This window comes from Cyclopterus lumpus, chromosome 19 (assembly GCF_009769545.1).
Source record: "Cyclopterus lumpus isolate fCycLum1 chromosome 19, fCycLum1.pri, whole genome shotgun sequence".
Classification (NCBI taxonomy): Eukaryota; Metazoa; Chordata; class Actinopteri; order Perciformes; family Cyclopteridae; genus Cyclopterus; species Cyclopterus lumpus.
In genome coordinates, this window is record NC_046984.1 from 17,567,150 (window position 1) to 17,586,210 (window position 19,061).

At 48.4% G+C, this 19,061-nt stretch overlaps 1 protein-coding gene across 10 annotated transcripts in view; it reads left to right on the forward strand.

Annotated features, from left to right (window-relative positions):
- Window positions 1–19,061, forward strand: part of LOC117748332 (KAT8 regulatory NSL complex subunit 1-like) — a 33,236-nt gene that overhangs the window by 12,186 nt on the left and 1,989 nt on the right. For 8 of the 10 annotated variants that reach the window (XM_034557969.1, XM_034557967.1, XM_034557966.1 and 5 more), the window contains 10 exons: window positions 11,759–11,900; window positions 12,071–12,142; window positions 13,217–13,326; window positions 13,772–13,913; window positions 15,035–15,200; window positions 15,410–15,565; window positions 15,920–16,132; window positions 16,259–16,404; window positions 16,870–16,994; window positions 17,102–17,159. In XM_034557969.1, coding sequence (XP_034413860.1) covers window positions 11,759–11,900; window positions 12,071–12,142; window positions 13,217–13,326; window positions 13,772–13,913; window positions 15,035–15,200; window positions 15,410–15,565; window positions 15,920–16,132; window positions 16,259–16,404; window positions 16,870–16,994; window positions 17,102–17,159 — 1,330 coding nt within the window. The remainder of the gene's footprint in view (window positions 1–11,758; window positions 11,901–12,070; window positions 12,143–13,216; window positions 13,327–13,771; window positions 13,914–15,034; window positions 15,201–15,409; window positions 15,566–15,919; window positions 16,133–16,258; window positions 16,405–16,869; window positions 16,995–17,101; window positions 17,160–19,061) is intronic. The other 2 variants (XM_034557972.1, XM_034557973.1) reach the window with 2 other exon arrangements.

Below are 19,061 nucleotides of genomic sequence, written 5' to 3' on the forward strand. Positions count from 1 at the left end.
ATTATTGACATTACATGAAATGTGCATCGCCATCTTTATTGTTCCAATAATATTTAGTTACGGCGCAGCTATCTAGAGGGGTTTTAAAATGGAAGTTGGGGCTTTCCACATTCAGTGACTCTTCTAGGCTCATTTTGTTTGTCGTGGTGAAATGAGGTCGTCTTCAGGCGGCTGCAACGACGTCCTGGTGACTTAAATACAATCTCATCAAATTAGGAATGTGTTGTTGAGATGGAGACGATGAAACAACTCTTTGGCTTGGACAAAGAGCATTTAGATAATTAAACCTCATAAGTATAAACCACCAGTGTGTGTGTGTGTGTGTGTGTGTGTGTGTGTGTGTGTGTGTGTGTGTGTGTGTGTGTGTGTGTGTGTGTGTGTGTGTGTGTGTGTGTGTGTGTGTGTGTGTGTGTGTGTGTGTGTGTGTGTGTGTGTGTGTGTGTGTGTGTGTGTGTGTGTGTGTGTGTGTGTGTGTGTGTGTGTGTGTGTGTGTGTGTGTGTGTTAACCCTTCAGACGTCAGCACAGAGGACGTGTCGTATACTATTGAGCCGCGTCGAGTGTTTCTACTCGTTGTCTTCACGCTCTGATGAGCAGCGACCAGCTGTGCCTGTTTGCTGAGCTCCAGCATGAATCACTGTTGTTGCTGTTCAAAACATCCATTTAGAACGAGCTCAATGTAGTTCATTCACCAGAGAAGCTCCTGTTATTCAGGTGTATAGTAACACGACTCCTGATGGCTGTAAACCAGACAGGTGACCAGTTACTAACTCACTCTCTGATGGCTGTAAACCAGACAGGTGACCAGTTACTAACTCACTCTCTGATGCCTGTAAACCAGACAGGTGACCAGTTACTAACTCACTCTGATGCCTGTAAACCAGACAGGTGACCAGTTACTAACTCACTCTGATGCCTGTAAACCAGACAGGTGACCAGTTACTAACTCACTCTCTGATGGCTGTAAACCAGACAGGTGACCAGTTACCAACTCACTCTGATGCCTGTAAACCAGACAGGTGACCAGTTACTAACTCACTCTCTGATGCCTGTAAACCAGACAGGTGACCAGTTACTAACTCACTCTGATGCCTGTAAACCAGACAGGTGACCAGTTACTAACTCACTCTGATGGCTGTAAACCAGACAGGTGACCAGTTACTAACTCACTCTGATGCCTGTAAACCAGACAGGTGACCAGTTACTAACTCACTCTGATGCCTGTAAACCAGACAGGTGACCAGTTACTAACTCACTCTGATGCCTGTAAACCAGACAGGTGACCAGTTACTAACTCACTCTGATGGCTGTAAACCAGACAGGTGACCAGTTACTAACTCACTCTGATGCCTGTAAACCAGACAGGTGACCAGTTACTAACTCACTCTGATGCCTGTAAACCAGACAGGTGACCAGTTACTAACTCACTCTGATGCCTGTAAACCAGACAGGTGACCAGTTACTAACTCACTCTCTGATGCCTGTAAACCAGACAGGTGACCAGTTACTAACTCACTCTCTGATGCCTGTAAACCAGACAGGTGACCAGTTACCAACTCACTCTGATGCCTGTAAACCAGACAGGTGACCAGTTACTAACTCACTCTGATGCCTGTAAACCAGACAGGTGACCAGTTACTAACTCACTCTGATGGCTGTAAACCAGACAGGTGACCAGTTACTAACTCACTCTCTGATGCCTGTAAACCAGACAGGTGACCAGTTACCAACTCACTCTGATGCCTGTAAACCAGACAGGTGACCAGTTACCAACTCACTCTGATGCCTGTAAACCAGACAGGTGACCAGTTACTAACTCACTCTGATGGCTGTAAACCAGACAGGTGACCAGTTACTAACTCACTCTCTGATGCCTGTAAACCAGACAAGTGACCAGTTACTAACTCACTCTCTGATGGCTGTAAACCAGACAGGTGACCAGTTACTAACTCACTCTCTGATGCCTGTAAACCAGACAGGTGACCAGTTACCAACTCACTCTGATGCCTGTAAACCAGACAGGTGACCAGTTACTAACTCACTCTCTGATGGCTGTAAACCAGACAGGTGACCAGTTACTAACTCACTCTCTGATGCCTGTAAACCAGACAGGTGACCAGTTACTAACTCACTCTGATGCCTGTAAACCAGACAGGTGACCAGTTACTAACTCACTCTGATGGCTGTAAACCAGACAGGTGACCAGTTACTAACTCACTCTGATGCCTGTAAACCAGACAGGTGACCAGTTACTAACTCACTCTGATGCCTGTAAACCAGACAGGTGACCAGTTACTAACTCACTCTGATGGCTGTAAACCAGACAGGTGACCAGTTACTAACTCACTCTGATGCCTGTAAACCAGACAGGTGACCAGTTACTAACTCACTCTGATGGCTGTAAACCAGACAGGTGACCAGTTACTAACTCACTCTGATGCCTGTAAACCAGACAGGTGACCAGTTACTAACTCACTCTGATGCCTGTAAACCAGACAGGTGACCAGTTACCAACTTACTCTGATGGCTGTAAACCAGACAGGTGACCAGTTACTAACTCACTCTCTGATGCCTGTAAACCAGACAGGTGACCAGTTACCAACTCACTCTGATGCCTGTAAACCAGACAGGTGACCAGTTACCAACTCACTCTGATGCCTGTAAACCAGACAGGTGACCAGTTACTAACTCACTCTGATGGCTGTAAACCAGACAGGTGACCAGTTACTAACTCACTCTCTGATGCCTGTAAACCAGACAAGTGACCAGTTACTAACTCACTCTCTGATGGCTGTAAACCAGACAGGTGACCAGTTACTAACTCACTCTCTGATGCCTGTAAACCAGACAGGTGACCAGTTACCAACTCACTCTGATGCCTGTAAACCAGACAGGTGACCAGTTACTAACTCACTCTCTGATGGCTGTAAACCAGACAGGTGACCAGTTACCAACTCACTCTCTGATGCCTGTAAACCAGACAGGTGACCAGTTACCAACTCACTCTCTGATGCCTGTAAACCAGACAGGTGACCAGTTACTAACTCACTCTGATGCCTGTAAACCAGACAGGTGACCAGTTACCAACTCACTCTCTGATGCCTGTAAACCAGACAGGTGACCAGTTACCAACTCACTCTCTGATGCCTGTAAACCAGACAAGTGACCAGTTACTAACTCACTCTCTGATGGCTGTAAACCAGACAGGTGACCAGTTACCAACTCACTCTCTGATGCCTGTAAACCAGACAGGTGACCAGTTACCAACTCACTCTCTGATGCCTGTAAACCAGACAAGTGACCAGTTACTAACTCACTCTGATGCCTGTAAACCAGACAGGTGACCAGTTACCAACTCACTCTGATGGCTGTAAACCAGACAGGTGACCAGTTACCAACTCACTCTGATGGCTGTAAACCAGACAGGTGACCAGTTACCAACTCACTCTGATGGCTGTAAACCAGACAGGTGACCAGTTACTAACTCACTCTCTGATGGCTGTAAACCAGACAGGTGACCAGTTACCAACTCACTCTGATGGCTGTAAACCAGACAGGTGACCAGTTACCAACTCACTCTCTGATGCCTGTAAACCAGACAAGTGACCAGTTACTAACTCACTCTCTGATGCCTGTAAACCAGACAGGTGACCAGTTACTAACTCACTCTGATGACTGTAAACCAGACAGGTGACCAGTTACTAACTCACTCTGATGGCTGTAAACCAGACAGGTGACCAGTTACTAACTCACTCTGATGACTGTAAACCAGACAAGTGACCAGTTACTAACTCACTCTGATGGCTGTAAACCAGACAGGTGACCAGTTACCAACTCACTCTGATGGCTGTAAACCAGACAGGTGACCAGTTACCATCTCACACTCTGATGGCTGTAAACCAGACAGGTGACCAGTTACCAACTCACTCTCTGATGGCTGTAAACCAGACAGGTGACCAGTTACCAACTCACTCTCCTTTTCTTCCCTTTCCAACATGACACGTCTTTATTGTGAAGCAGGTAGCTTCTTCCATGAGTCACCGCATGAGCAGCTGCTCTGTGTGTGTGTGTGTGTGTGTGTGGGGGGGGGGGGTCTGGTCTGGAGATTTAAAACCATTTAATCTTTCTGCAATTTGTAAAATGGTGAGCGTTTTGTTTAACCTGGTGAAGCAGTGAGTCCACGTGTCCGAGCTCATGCATCGCGTTTGATTTAACACGCAATTATATTTAATATCACAATCGAAATATCAATAACTAGTGCCGGGTCGTTTCTAAGCTTCAGTATAACGCCAACATTAAACTTATTATTATTATTATTAGTACCTAACAACAGAAACATTGCATGCAGTGCTTCACTGCCTCACCTGTATGAGCAGATCAGCGCCATTAATATCATTGATGTAACCACAATAACCCATTCCTGTTCTTTAAAGCTTCTTGATTGGTCCACTCATGTTAGCCGTGCATTTCCATTATTTCCATTAGTCTGGATGTCTTTAATTTCAGAAGTGGATTCAAATTTAATAATTTAAATAAAACCAAATGTTGTTTATAGATCAGCAAAGTCACTTCATAAACCAAACAATATCTCACTGGAAACCGATCTGAAATGTCAATATCAACCATATTCCAGAGAGAAGCCGAGTACACAGATGTCAGTCAGTGTGTGTCCTGTGTCCTCCCCCCTGTGTCCGTCCTCCTTCCTTGTGTCCGTCCTCCTTCCTTGTGTCCGTCCTCCTTCCTTGTGTCCGTCCTCCTTCCTTGTGTCCGTCCTCCTTCCTTGTGTCCTCCTTCCTGTGTCCTCCCTCCCCCCTGTGTCCTCCCTCCCTCCTGTGTCCTCCCTCCCTCCTGTGTCCTCCCTCCCTCCTGTGTCCTCCCTCCCCCCTGTGTCCTTCCTCCTTCCTTGTGTCCGTCCATCTTCCTCGTGTCCTCCTCCTCGTGTCCTCCCTGTGTCCTCTTCCTTGTGTCCTCCTTCCTGTGTCCTCCTTCCTGTGTCCTCGGTGACCACGCCTCCTCTCGGAGGAGGCGTGGTCACCGGAGAGGCAACTGGGCTAATTGGCTCCGGCTTGTTTTGGAGCTGTGAAATATCCCGTTTCTTGCTCCTTGGACACGTGCGTCATATTAACGTCGTGCTTGAGACGGTTTTTATTATTATTTGTGAGTGTAGTCGAGAGTCTTCATGATAAACTCCTGCAGCTTGAATTCACACTTTTGTTTGCTGTTCCAAAATGTGATGTTTGTTTTTGTGGCGCAGATGAAAATACTGATATGGAAACGTATGTAACATCTTTACATCTTTAAATCTTTACCTGCCTAGAATAAAGCAAACGTGAACCGATCGACATTCAGAAGCCAAAGTGTGACATGTGGTTTAAACACCTTAAACGTATGTGTGCACCTTTTATTGACTACAACATCATGGAGATTAAGTTACTGATAACTAACCCATTAGCCCACTTAAATGGTTGTCACGCCGCCACATGAATAAGACGTCAGAGTCGGTGCACTTTGAATTCTTTTGATAATTAATCTAGTTGACTGATTAATGAATCAGTAGTTGTAATCTTCAGATGCTGACCCACATAGGAGCTGGGTGAGCATCATCGTTCACTCATAGAACAAACATGACACTGGTTTTTTTGACCTGTTTTAGCTTGCTACACAATACAGCAAAACCGTGTGTGTGTGTGTGAGAGACCATAAAGCCACATTTCCAAAACTCTCAGTTACCAATTATTGTCTTACAGCGCTCCACCCGTCAACACTACAGACAATGTGATGTCTTCTTCAGGCGGCAGCGCCTCAATTATTCACCGCCGGCTGAGTTGGCAGCGCTGTGGTAAAATAACCTATTTGGGTTGCTTGTTTTTGAGGCTTCCGACTAATCCCGTCATCCCGTCCTCGTTGCAGACGTGGTTTCCCGTATCTCAGAGGATCGGGTGGCCGGCCAACATCTGTTGTGGCGCTTACGCTCCGCTCCGGCCACCGCGGCCTCCAGGAGAAATCTCACCCTTTTTAAGGAGTCGTGTTGTCTGACCAGCACCGACATGTGCATCGGTTTGCAGGCTGGGTGATCGGAGTGTGTGTGTGTGTGTGAGGAAAGTCTGCCTGTCAGCCTGCCGCCTGTGAATTAGACTCCGGCATGCCTTTCATGCTATGGCTCAGCATTACTCTGCAGTCTGAGCAGCTTAGCCATGTTTTTCCCCTCCTCTCATTCCTGTGAGTGTGTTTATGAATGTGTGTGTGTGTGTTTATGAATGTGTGTGTGTGTGTTTATGAATGTGTGTGTGTGTGTGTGTGTGTGCGCGCCTGTAGAGGTTTCTGTCCCGTTTGACACATCTGGATGTGTTTTAGCTGGGCCCAGGTTCCTCAATGTGAACCCACAGCCGTTACATAACCCCCCCACACACACTTTTATGTAATGACTGCTGCAGCTCTCCGGATGAATTTGCCCCCTCTGGTTTTTCCTGCCCCACACACACACCCTGCCGGCCGGGCCTCGGGATGAGTTCAACCGGCCGTCCAGTGAACCTGCAGACAAACACACGGAGAAATGTGGACGATTATCGTCTCTTTGGATGTTCAGACCGAGAACAAAAGAAGTTAACATGACCGCCGCTCCTTGGATTTCCCTTGTTGTTGTTACGAAGCATGAATTATGGCCGGTTTGTGAAGCAGATGTGCTTCGCTCTTCGTTTCCTATGGAACGGGCCTTTTGTTTTGCTTCGCCTCTCTTCCCCCACCCTGCTCCGCTGTACACGGAGCTCGGGTTTCAACATGTGAACCTGGGGGGCGTTGAAGTGGAAACGATGGGACGCATTCGCTGCCTCCATAATGTTCATAAAACCACCAGATGCCCGCCCGGCGCACGTCAGACCCGGTCTCAGTTGGGGCGGTGCTGGTGGCGTGTTCACCCATGATTGGAGTTAATATTGAGTGTGTCGCTAATCATAATCTATGGAGCTACACAGGGCCGGTCCAGTGGAGTCTGGCACCCACTAACTGCATTTAGAAAACACTTCCTGCTTCACAGCTGGGCTTTAATGTCCTTGTGTAAACAATAAAAAAAACACATTGTACGGTCCGCAGATGCAGTTCTGAAGGTTAATGACGAGTTGAACTATTGTTGCAGCAGGATTTTGGTTTTGCGACCCGTCCCCTTTCTTCATTTCCATCCCATGCTAAATATGGACTTTACAATTTAATATCAGCACTTAAGAGTTGCGACACACCATGTAGTGATGACACGGAGCAGAGTGGGACAAATGGAAGCTGCTCTTCTGATCATCATAACGTCCAGAGATGGACATCAGACTGTGGGTCTATTCTTATAGATTCGGACTATTGCTGTGCATGTGTATCGCAGAGAATTTAGGATTATCTGACATGATCTATTTTTTTGTAAATTACTTTGAACTTGTATTGATATTCCGTAAGTTAAACATGACTTAAAAGGGACAATGTGTAGTACTTGATGGCATTTAGCAGCCGTTAGCTGTGGTGACACTGGCTCTGGTGACGTTAGCTCTGTTGACGTTAGCTCTGGTGACGCTTGCTCTGGTGACGCTTGCTCTGGTGACACTAGCTCTGGTGACGCTAGCTCTGGTGACGCTAGCTCTGGTGACACTAGCTCTGGTGACACTAGCTCTGGTGACGCTTGCTCTGGTGACGCTTGCTCTGGTGACACTAGCTCTGGTGACACTAGCTCTGTTGACGTTAGCTCTGGTGACGCTTGCTCTGGTGACGCTTGCTCTGGTGACGCTTGCTCTGGTGACGCTTGCTCTGGTGACACTAGCTCTGGTGACACTAGCTCTGGTGACACTAGCTCTGGTGACGCTAGCTCTGGTGACGCTAGCTCTGGTGACGCTTGCTCTGGTGACGTTAGCTCTGGTGACCCTGTGGTGACGCTCTGGTGACGCTTGCTCTGGTGACGCTAGCTCTGGTGACCCTGTGGTGACGCTCTGGTGACGCTAGCTCTGGTGACACTAGCTCTGGTGACGCTAGCTCTGGTGACCCTGTGGTGACGCTCTGGTGACGCTTGCTCTGGTGACACTAGCTCTGGTGACGCTAGCTCTGGTGACCCTGTGGTGACGCTCTGGTGACGCTTGCTCTGGTGACACTAGCTCTGGTGACGCTAGCTCTGGTGACCCTGTGGTGACGCTCTGGTGACGCTAGCTCTGGTGACCCTGTGGTGACGCTCTGGTGACGCTAGCTCTGGTGACCCTGTGGTGACGCTCTGGTGACGCTAGCTCTGGTGACCCTGTGGTGACGCTCTGGTGACACTTGCTCTGGTGACACTAGCTCTGGTGACGCTAGCTCTGGTGACCCTGTGGTGACGCTCTGGTGACGCTTGCTCTGGTGACGCTTGCTCTGGTGACGCTTGCTCTGGTGACACTAGCTCTGGTGACGTTAGCTCTGGTGACCCTGTGGTGACGCTTGCTCTGGTGACGCTTGCTCTGGTGACGTTAGCTCTGGTGACGTTAGCTCTGGTGACGTTAGCTCTGGTGACGCTAGCTCTGGTGACGCTAGCTCTGGTGACGCTAGCTCTGGTGACGCTAGCTCTGGTGACCCTCTGGTGACGTTAGCTCTGGTGACGCTAGCTCTGGTGACGCTAGCTCTGGTGACGCTAGCTCTGGTGACGTTAGCTGTGGTGACGCTAGCTCTGGTGACGCTAGCTCTGGTGACGCTAGCTCTGGTGACGTTAGCTGTGGTGACGTTAGCTGTGGTGACACTGGTATCTGGACCTTCTTCTTGCCTCCTTCGGGAGCAGCCGATGGCAGCATGCTTTGGCTTTCAGGCAACAAAACAAACGTTCTGGGCTCCAGTGTTGTGTTGTTTGTCCGTTCTGGGCTACGGTAGAAACGTGGCGGTGCAACCCGGCGGACTCCGTGAAGAGGACCTGCGTCCTATCTGGAAATGAAGTGACGATTCCAATCACTCCTAAAATAGCATCATATTTTGAGAACTCCTGAATGATGTTAGGAGCGTTTCCATCTGATAACTGGAAGTAGTACATCTTTATAAATATATACCAATAATGATGTCTCTGTGGTGGAGGGTGGGACAATGACGGGAGACTAGCATGTACATGTGCTCGTAGCCAACAGATGGAATGATGAGCAGGAAGTGTTTAGCATGACGTTGTTCTCCTTCAGTCCATAAGGAAATACTCCAGTTTAACAAACAGGGAAGCAGAGCGTGCAAATGTCGTTGACATTGTGGACAGAAATGCGCTCGACTGGGTGAAAATAAATGTGTTTTTGTGCCCTTCACAATAACCTCCCACTTCTCTGTTCATGGTCCATTTCCAGTGGACAGGTAGCCGGGTCAGAGGCCTGATGGGGCTTGTTTTAAATATTTATTATTTTTGTGCGGCGCTGGTCCACGTGTCCTCGAGGGGGAGGGGGGGGGGTGGTGGGAGGGGTGGGAGATGTGTTGGTTTTGGTGGGGACGGTGTGGTACAGGGGGGCACCGTCCAACACATGCGCCACAATGGAGAATGTGCTGACGGCCGCGAAAACAACGGCTGTAGTGATCCGCCGCTGGTGCTTTGTGTGTGGGAGTAAAGAGGGGGAGGGAAATGTGTCCTGGTTACAGGGTGGGGGGTTTTCCTCAGTGCTCCTCCTCCTCCTCCGTCACCGTGACGATTAAGCCCACTGCGCTTGTAATGGCCTCTGTGTGTTTATGTTTCACTAAACTACACTTTCAGCTCTCGTTAGCTTTCTTCTGGGTTTCCAGCCGAGTGGGTTCTAACGCTGTTATTTAAATTCCTCCTGAACCGGTCCACACGACGCAGCCCGAGGCCGGGAGGGTCCACGGGACTATACGTCCTCCTGCAGCCTTCATTTCCCCTCTCAGCCGGTCTTACTACCCAGATCCTTTATGACTTTCCACACTCTGGTATTGCTGTTTTCCTTTTTGAAGATCGGATGTTCCTAAAAACAATGTGTGCACAAGAATGTTCCCTCTCAATCCTCAAAGGATTTGCCTCAAGTTATACTAAAAGTACCAGTTTAAGAGGACAGCATTTGAATAATAATGTATATTATTGGATTAAAACTATTGTGTACATCACTTTCAGGCTGCAGCTGATAAATGACCCATGTGGATCAATAGTATCAGTATAATTCTTTTGTAGATTTATATTTAGTGTTATTAATCTGACTCATACTATAAAGTAGCAGTACATGTTGTACTAGTACATGTTCACTTCCCACCAGCTGGCCTTGTTGTGTCTTTCTTGTGACTTTTAGTTGACGGCCGCACTCGAGTTTTTGTAAGCGGGCCAATGCATGCTGGGACATCTTTGAGTCTCCTTGAGATCGTTTTCCAGGTCGCTCGTGGCCCACACTCTTCTTCTTGGTGGGTTCGGCTGTCCACCCACCCGCGGGTGAACCCACGACCCGCTCTGCTCCGCCGGTGTTGTGAGAGGAGTCTCCTCGAGGGGGGGGGGGGGGGTGGGCATTGATCTGGTGCACCGGCCACGGGGCGTGTTCAGGGAGCGTTGCAGCGCTTTGAGAACATTCACCACCACAACCACCCCGTGTGTGAGAGCAGCGTTGAGGGCGGAGTGAGTGCTGCCAGCCGGTGCAGCCGTGTCCTTGGTGCCGCGCTGCAGTGAGCGGAGGGGGGGGGGGTTGATGTCTGCGTATCTCTGCTTCCACTCAACAATAAGATGGGATGCCGGCCTGGATCATTGGTTATCCCGGTGTCTGCCGCGCTGTTCCCTGACCCGGCCCCACCCCCCCTCAGCACCCCGTGGCCTTTGGATCGCTTCTAAAGCCCGTCTGTTCCCTTTTCAGGCTGCCAGAGCTTCCCCACTCCTTGTCCTCCTCCTCTTCCTCTTCCCCCTCTCGCAGCAGTAGCGTTTCCTCCACTTCCTCCATCCTGGTGGAGCTCTGAACATTGAAAACAGACTGGTGTGGGGCGGAGAAAGCACAGAGGAGCGCAGGGTCTATCTTTGTCTGCCATCTGAGTCATTCTTTTCCTTTTTTTTTTTTTCTTCCTTTCTCCTTCATTGTTCTGTCGCCGTATTTTGATGAAACGGCGCCCTCTGTGGTCACTGCTGCACACTGCAAGAGCAGACATTTTCCTCTCATGTCTGCCTGTTTTGAAAATGCCCATTCTGTGTGTCATCCTGGTAAAATGGAGTACTCTGCTCCCAGCTGGCACACTCTGTTCACCGTGGAGTAAAATCAGTGCCGTGAAAACATGTCATTTTTAATATTTCTCTTGTGCGTGTGATGCAATCCCTCGACATGATGTTCTCTCCATGAGAAGGATTTTCCAGAGCCTGCAGTCGCCTTCGCTGGCAGCTCCGTGTGAATGCTGATTCACTGACCTCTGCAGTCTGACGGGGGAAATGCTCTCCGGATAATGAGCTGCAGATGATCACTTTCTGAGTGTTTTCATTCATATTTTAATGCGTTACGTTTGAGGGGAACATGCAGCTCAATCCTATTAAATAATTCACTTTGACTGACTGGAATTGTGGCTTCTCCAATATGATCATCCGGGGGTCCAAGCTGACGTCTTCAATTGTCTCGTTTTAATCGACCAACGGTCCAAACTCTCAAAAATAATCAGTTCACCGGAGAAAAGCTAATCGTTTCTACTGTATTTAAGATGTGTGAATCATTACTTTACAGGCTTTTTCCCTGCAAACGTTAATGAATCTCATCTGTTCACCTTTAAATTATTTTTTTTTAAAAATGAAACGAGGCCTCACACGCGTTTCTTTTCTTTTTGTTGCCCCCTCAGATGGAAGCGGGCCGAGAGCCGCTACACGGTGGAGCGAGCGGCCATCATCAGTCACTGGAACTGGCTACAGGCCCACATCTCGGACCTGGAGTACCGCATCCGACAGCAGACCGACATCTACAGGCAGATCCGAGCCAGCAAGGTCAGTCGTGTGTGTGTGTGTGTGTGTGTGTGTGTGACATACATAAATGTGTGTGTGTGTGTGTGTGTGTGTGTGTGTGTGTGTGTGTGAGAGAGACACATAAATGTAATGTGCAGGAGCTTTTTATTCACGTGTGGTGGATACCTGACACGCGGGTCTGGTCTGTTCAGGGCTCGGTGGAGCTGGGCGGCGTCTCGGCTGCAGGTGGGACGGAAGTGAAGGCGGAGCCTGTGAATACCAAGGTGAGTGAGCCGGGGGGGTCCTGTGTCGCTGTGCTTTGGCCATGTTCTGTCTCTTGGGGCTAAACCAAATTAATTTGTGACGGCTTGTCAATTAAGATGCATTCACAGTATAAAGCGTTCAGCTTGTTGTGTTACTTCCTGGTCAGTAAGTCATGTTTATTGTGCTCTTTGAGGCAGGAAGTCTCTTTCATTGGGTGATGCATTGTGGGAATGATTGAATAGTTGCTCTGCCAGTAGGAGGAAAGAAGCTCTGTTTTAAAGAACTAGCAGGTAATGTGTAATAGATAAAATAATAACTAATGTCTTGCACCTAAAGGCTCACAAACTCAAAGCTTCAAACATTCTCAGTTTGAATAACATCAACAAACTTAATAATAATACGAGTTTAATAAGAAATGAGAGGAATCCGTTTTCAGAATGTAAATGTTCTGATATAAAATATAAATGTAAATCTCATTCAGCACTTAAATAGCGAGCGTTGGATGTTCTGTGCAGGTTTATTCAGAGATCTGATCAGTGGGACGTTCAACATGTTCTTGTCAATCAAAGCGTCGGCTGGAAATTAAATCTGAAATGTTCACAGGAAATTGTGTTTTTTTTTAAAAATTTTTTTTTTTTAATCTGTCCCTCAGGTCCCGAAATTAACCAGATGCCAGCTTTTTATTTTTGTGTGTTCAATCAGCAACAACAACATTCGTATTCAGATAATTGACAAATAATGTTTGACAGGATTTGTCTTTATGTTTATACATGTTTGTTAATCTGGGGCGAGTCATTGAACGGCCTTCAATGGAACCAATGAGTATTATTGATATGAGACAATAAGAGGCGTCCGGTGTGGCCTTCGTGAACTGAGACGGACAAACTATGAGAAGTTTGACTGAAACATGAAACATTGTTCATCTGTGAGGAGGAGAAAAGGCTTTTCGGGGGAGCCGAGCCCTTCTTTCCTTCACAACTGTGGACTGAATAATTGAAGAGCGGGACGGCTCGGTCTTTAAATATCCTGGGTTCCTCCAGAGTGCCGCCGGTCGAGGTGTAGTCTCACTGGCTCTGTCTTATCTGTCGATGCAGGATGTTGGTTCAGAGCGGCTGGAGCACACAGGCCCCGCCCACATCCCCAGCACAGAGCCCGGCCCCTGGAAAGGTCAAAACACGCAGCCCGTTAACGGCGTCCTCAGCAGGTACAGCTGATAACGACAACAGCCTCGTGTTCGCTTTCTGAGAAATGCTTGTTACAGAAATGTAATTTAATTGAGCGTTTTAGTCGCCTCTCCAATCAGAAATGCTACATGTTGTTACTGGTTGTTCTTGTTTCTGTCCCACATGATGTTAAGATGAATGTTTGTGGAGCTTTGTAACGACGCTGTTGGACGTATCTTCTGCTTCCTATGATGGGCAGGCTGACTTATGAAGATAATCTTTACAGGCCTCATGCTACTCTTGAGATTACGTTATGAGGATTTCTACAATAAAAAATAAAAAGGAAAGACAAAAACCTAGATTTATACTGATGTATTTAATTAACTTGGTTGTCACTTGAGACAAAATGTGTTTTTGCGTGTGACCCTGAAGGTCAAACCTCCGTGACCTCACTGTGCGCCGCTCGCTCTCTCCCCTCTGCGACAGGACGGCGGACGGCGCCGACGCCAAGCGCCAGCAGCAGGCGGCCTACGACAGCACGTGCGTGGCGGCGCGCACGCGGCCGCTCGTCGGCTGCCGGCGGCGGCGGCTCATCCAGCCCAACACTGTGCCCAACCTCCACGGCAAGGTGAGCGCCACCAGCAGGCCCAGAGCGGCACTGAAGACGTTCTCTGGGAGCATGAAGGGGATCTTTTCTTCTGGCGTGTTCCGCGCCGCGCTCTGATTGGTTTCTTGGTCGTAACCTAACGAGCTGAGTAAACAGCAGCCGGCTGACTGGTTCATACACGAACTGGGACAAACGACAAAGAGGGGAAATAACCCTTGTGACGACTCACAAGTTTGAGCTGCGGAAAATAGAAACATGGGCCGATTGTTCCAGCTTCTCCCCCCCACACACACACACACACACACACACACACACACACACTCTGAGTACGTTTGAGACACGATGCAGTGAGAACAGTCAGAAGTTAAATATCCACACTAGTTTCAGGAAAAGGAAGTCTGAATTGCTTCAGGAGGAGATCTTCTTCCATCTCATAAAACCAGATCAAAAGAAACAACGGGCCGAACAGGAAGTGAACGAGGAAGGGAACATTAAAGTCTCTGTTGGTGTCTAAATCATTAAAGGAGACGTCATAATTATAATACATGCATTTTTTTTGTAGCTCTTTAAAAGGTGCTCAACGGCCGTTCTAGAAGGAAGAAAACAAAACGTACGTGAGGTTGAATAGATGAGATTTACAGGTCTCAACCAATGAGAAGCGGTCACGTGACCCGGGAAACTAATTATAAATAATTAAAACATCGAATACAGAAAAATAAAAGAACACGTCGTTTCTTTATCATCGAGAAATACAAAGAATGTTTTTTCTTTTACAGAAAACATGTTGTCTTCCTACAGTTGTATTTAATTTAGCTAATTCAATGCCTCCTAATAACTAGTGAGACCAAACCAGAGTTGATTGAGCAACACGACAATCTATGTGTTTTGAATGAAGTGTAAAACTGGTTTCTGTCAGTGAAGTTGTGCGATGTTAGTTTTGCATGTTCATAAACATAAACGTCGTCCATGTTGACGGCAGTTAGTTTGGTTTTAACGAGCTCTGCTGCTGCAGGTGAAACCAACCGGTGACTCACTGCATTGAGGAAAGGAAACGTGCCTCTTTTATAGGCTGTTATGGAAGGAGTTCTGCATTATGGATGTTGGCAGTGGAGCGTCACGTGGTCGTGTGTCCTCTCCCGCAGGCCCAGAGGAGCAGCTGTACGCAGTGCAACTGCAGGGTCAACCCCAGCTGTGGCATGTGCGGTGGCTGGCCCACCCCCAGAGAGGACCCCCAGTACGAGCAGCCCACCCTGGAGCGCCTGTCGAAACTGGATCTTGGCGTCCACCCCATCCTCTCCTTCCCCGACGGTCAGTTCCTCTCACAGGAAGAACGGAGTGTTTAAATCGACTCTTTAACGTTCATAGTCGGGAGCTTCACACAAAGAAAGGCGTCTAATTCTTAAGGAATGTGTCGCGTCACCGTATATTTCCCTTTTGGTTAAATATACATCCTCCAGAGTGTCTGTCTGAAGACGTAACCCCCCCCCCCCCCCTCCTCGTGTCGACTTCCTCCCCAGACGTTTGCATCGGCCTCCGTCTGCAGCAGGTGATGAAGAGCCAGTGGCAGGCCAAGTCCCTGGAGAGGAGCAAACCCCTGAAGAAGCTGTCCCTCAAACACAAGCTGTCCTCGTCCAAAGAGAAGCACAAGTTCACCAACTCGCTCATGGCAGTCAGTAAGTCCTCACGAGGCTCCGCATGTGGAGACGGTTGCGTATTTAAATAAATGCAGACGACTCGAGCCGGAACGTTCTCAGAACTCGGCTCGTCGTGATGAAATGTTTTTCACAGCGAGGGAGTTTATTGAAGGTCAATGGCGTCGCTCCCAGTGTCTCAGTGCCACGGGGCCGAGGCACTCGTGTGCTTGTGTAGCCCAGCTCCAGGTCTTACAGGCCTACCGTAGCTTCCATTGGTTTTTAAGTGTAGTTGCACACGTTATACCCAGCAAGGTGAATGAGGGGCTTGAAGACATGTCCTTTTTTTACATATTAACAACTCCTCGACTAATGATGATGTGTGACTGGTTCCTGGCGTTGCAGGACTGGGCCACTATAAGAACCGCGCTGAGAAGCCGAGGACGGCGGACGGCAGTGTGGGCGGCGCCGGTCTGAACGCCGCCAGGCTCGAGGGCCACGCGGCGTGCAAGAGCGAGCGGCTGCAGGGCCTCTCCACGTCTTTAGGGCCCTACGACAAGAACTACAGCCGCAAGAGGTTACGGGAGCACTCGCTGGACCGGACCGACAGTGAGTCCTTCACGGGGAGCCGTTGGCTTCAGGGTCTGGCGAGACCACGGAGACCCATCAGTCCTCTAACGTGTGTGTGTGTGTCTCTAACGTGTGTGTGTGTGTGTGTGTGTCTCCGTCCTCCAGCCTCCCCGAAACCGTTCACGGACCCCAGCGGCTCCTGTCCAGCGCTGGCCAACATGCACCCGTCCCTCCACAGCCCCCTCACGCGCCAGCTGTCCACGTCTTCAGAGAACTCCACGCCGCTGGGCCACAGCGTCCAGAGCACGCCCGTAAGGAAACCTTCACCGTGTGGCGATGAGGCGGGACTTCCTGCACCGCCTGTCAATCAAAATGACAACAAAAAAAAACACTCTCGCTGGTGTTTTTCACATGTTGTGTTCAAGGAAGAAATTCACACCTTTTTATGTGCACGTCCAATCGGTGTTGATGGTTAACGTATCGGCATATTCTGGGATGTCAGTTAGAACAAAGAAGTTCTGTTTTTAAGCTGCACCAGTCTGCAGGAAGAACAAAGGAGGGGAAGCTTCTCTCGACTCCGTTAACCATCAACACGGATTGAACATTCAAGGGGGGGGGGGGTATTAAACAACATCCCATTGAGGAAAACGGGTGTTCAGTTTAAAAACATGCACATTGTGAATTATCCAGATTACGAAGTGTAATCTGAGACGAGACCCCGTTTCCTGAAACCCTGAGTCCTTATTGGTGGTCCTTTCTGCCTCCCCCCCCCCCAGCAGCAGCCAATCAAGAGGAGGCGAGGTGAAAGCTCCTTCGACATCAACAACATCGTGATCCCCATGTCCGTGGCTGCCACCACCAGAGTGGAGAAGCTGCAGTACAAAGAGATCCTCACACCCAGGTACACACACACACACACACACACACACACACACACACACACACACACACACACACTCGGCGTCCGGTTGGTTTTCTGTTCTCACGTTTGTTCCTGTGTTCATGAAGGTGGCGTTCGGTGGACATCTTCTCTCAGCCCATAACCGGCGAGGAGGACGAGCGGGAGGTGAGGACGAGCTTTAAGAGCATTCATACACTTCAACACATGAACCGGGGGAACAGTGACACCTGGTGGTCAGATCCACGCGTTCACAGGTTGAATCTCTTAAGTGGAACGAGATCAAATAGAATCTCCATTTGAGGCCGTTCTTTGATTACAAAGGTTATTAGAATAATTGTTCTGATTTAATCATTAATTTAACTTTAGTTTTTTACCACCTGGACCCTATTTATTTAATCTTTTTGAACGCTGCAGCTGTGGAAGTAGAGGGTTAAACATCCGGAGCGTCATCAATACACTTTATGTCCTGGAAGTCATAAATTAAAAATGTAATAATAGTCACAGTGACGTATTGAAAGAACTTAATTTAATATGTCATTGTTATTTTTTAAGAAATCTTGTTTTGACATCTTAAGTTTGAAAAATACCAGAACAATTAAAATAAATGTGTCACATGTGACGAGGCTGCAGGTCTTAAAACAAGTTTCGGACTAACGTTAATGACGTTATTTAAATATCAGCTCCTCATAATATTAATATTAAGGTGTTGCTGTTATATATGAAGTAATGACATCAAGTGGGATTTAAATGTAATAGTTCTCCTGATGGTTCTCCTGATGGTTCTCCTGATGGTGGTCCTGATGGTTCTCCTGATGGTTGTCCTGACGGTTCTCTTGATGGTTCTCCTGATGGTGGTCTTGATGGTTCTTCTGATGGTACTCCTGATGGTGGTCTTGATGGTTCTCCTGATGGTTCTCCTGATGGTGCTCCTGATGGTTCTCTTGATGGTGCTCTTGATGGTGCTCTTGATGGTTCTCTTGATGGTGCTTCTGATGGTTCTCCTGACGGTTCTCCTGATGGTTCTCTTGACGGTTCTCATGATGGTGCTCTTGACGGTTCTCCTGATGATGGTCTTGATGGTTCTCCTGATGGTGGTCCTGATGGTTCTCCTGATGGTTCTCCTGATGGTGCTCTTGATGGTGCTCTTGATGGTTCTCCTGATGGTTCTCCTGATGGTGCTCTTGATGGTTCTCCTGATGGTTCTCCTAATGGTTCTCCTGATGGTACTCCTGATGGTGGTCTTGATGGTGCTCCTGATGGTTCTTCTGATGGTTCTCTTGATGGTGCTCCTGATGGTGCTCCTGATGGTTCTCTTGATGGTGGTCTTGATGGTGCTCTTGATGGTTCTCTTGATGGTGCTCCTGATGGTTCTCTTGACGGTTCTCCTGATGGTTCTCCTGATGGTACTCCTGATGGTGCTTTTGATGGTGGTCCTGATGGTTCTCTTGATGGTTCTCTTGATGGTGCTCTTGATGGTGCTCCTGATGGTTCTCTTGATGGTTCTCCTGATGGTGGTCTTGATGGTTCTCCTGATGGTTCTCTTGATGGTGCTCCTGATGGTTCTCTTGACGGTTCTCCTGATGGTGCTCCTGATGGTGGTCTTGACGGTTCTCCTGATGGTGGTCTTGATGGTTCTCCTGATGGTGCTCTTGATGGTTCTCCTGATGGTTCTCCTGATGGTGGTCTTGATGGTTCTCCTGATGGTTCTCTTGATGGTGCTCCTGATGGTTCTCTTGACGGTTCTCCTGATGGTGCTCCTGATGGTGGTCTTGACGGTTCTCCTGATGGTGGTCTTGATGGTTCTCCTGATGGTGCTCCTGATGGTTCTCGTGATGGTTCTCGTGATGGTTCTCTTGACGGTTCTCCTGATGGTTCTCCTGATGGTACTCCTGATGGTGCTTTTGATGGTGGTCCTGATGGTTCTTCTGATGGTTCTCTTGATGGTGCTCTTGATGGTGCTCCTGATGGTTCTCTTGATGGTTCTCCTGATGGTGGTCTTGATGGTTCTCCTGATGGTTCTCTTGATGGTGCTCCTGATGGTTCTCTTGACGGTTCTCCTGATGGTGC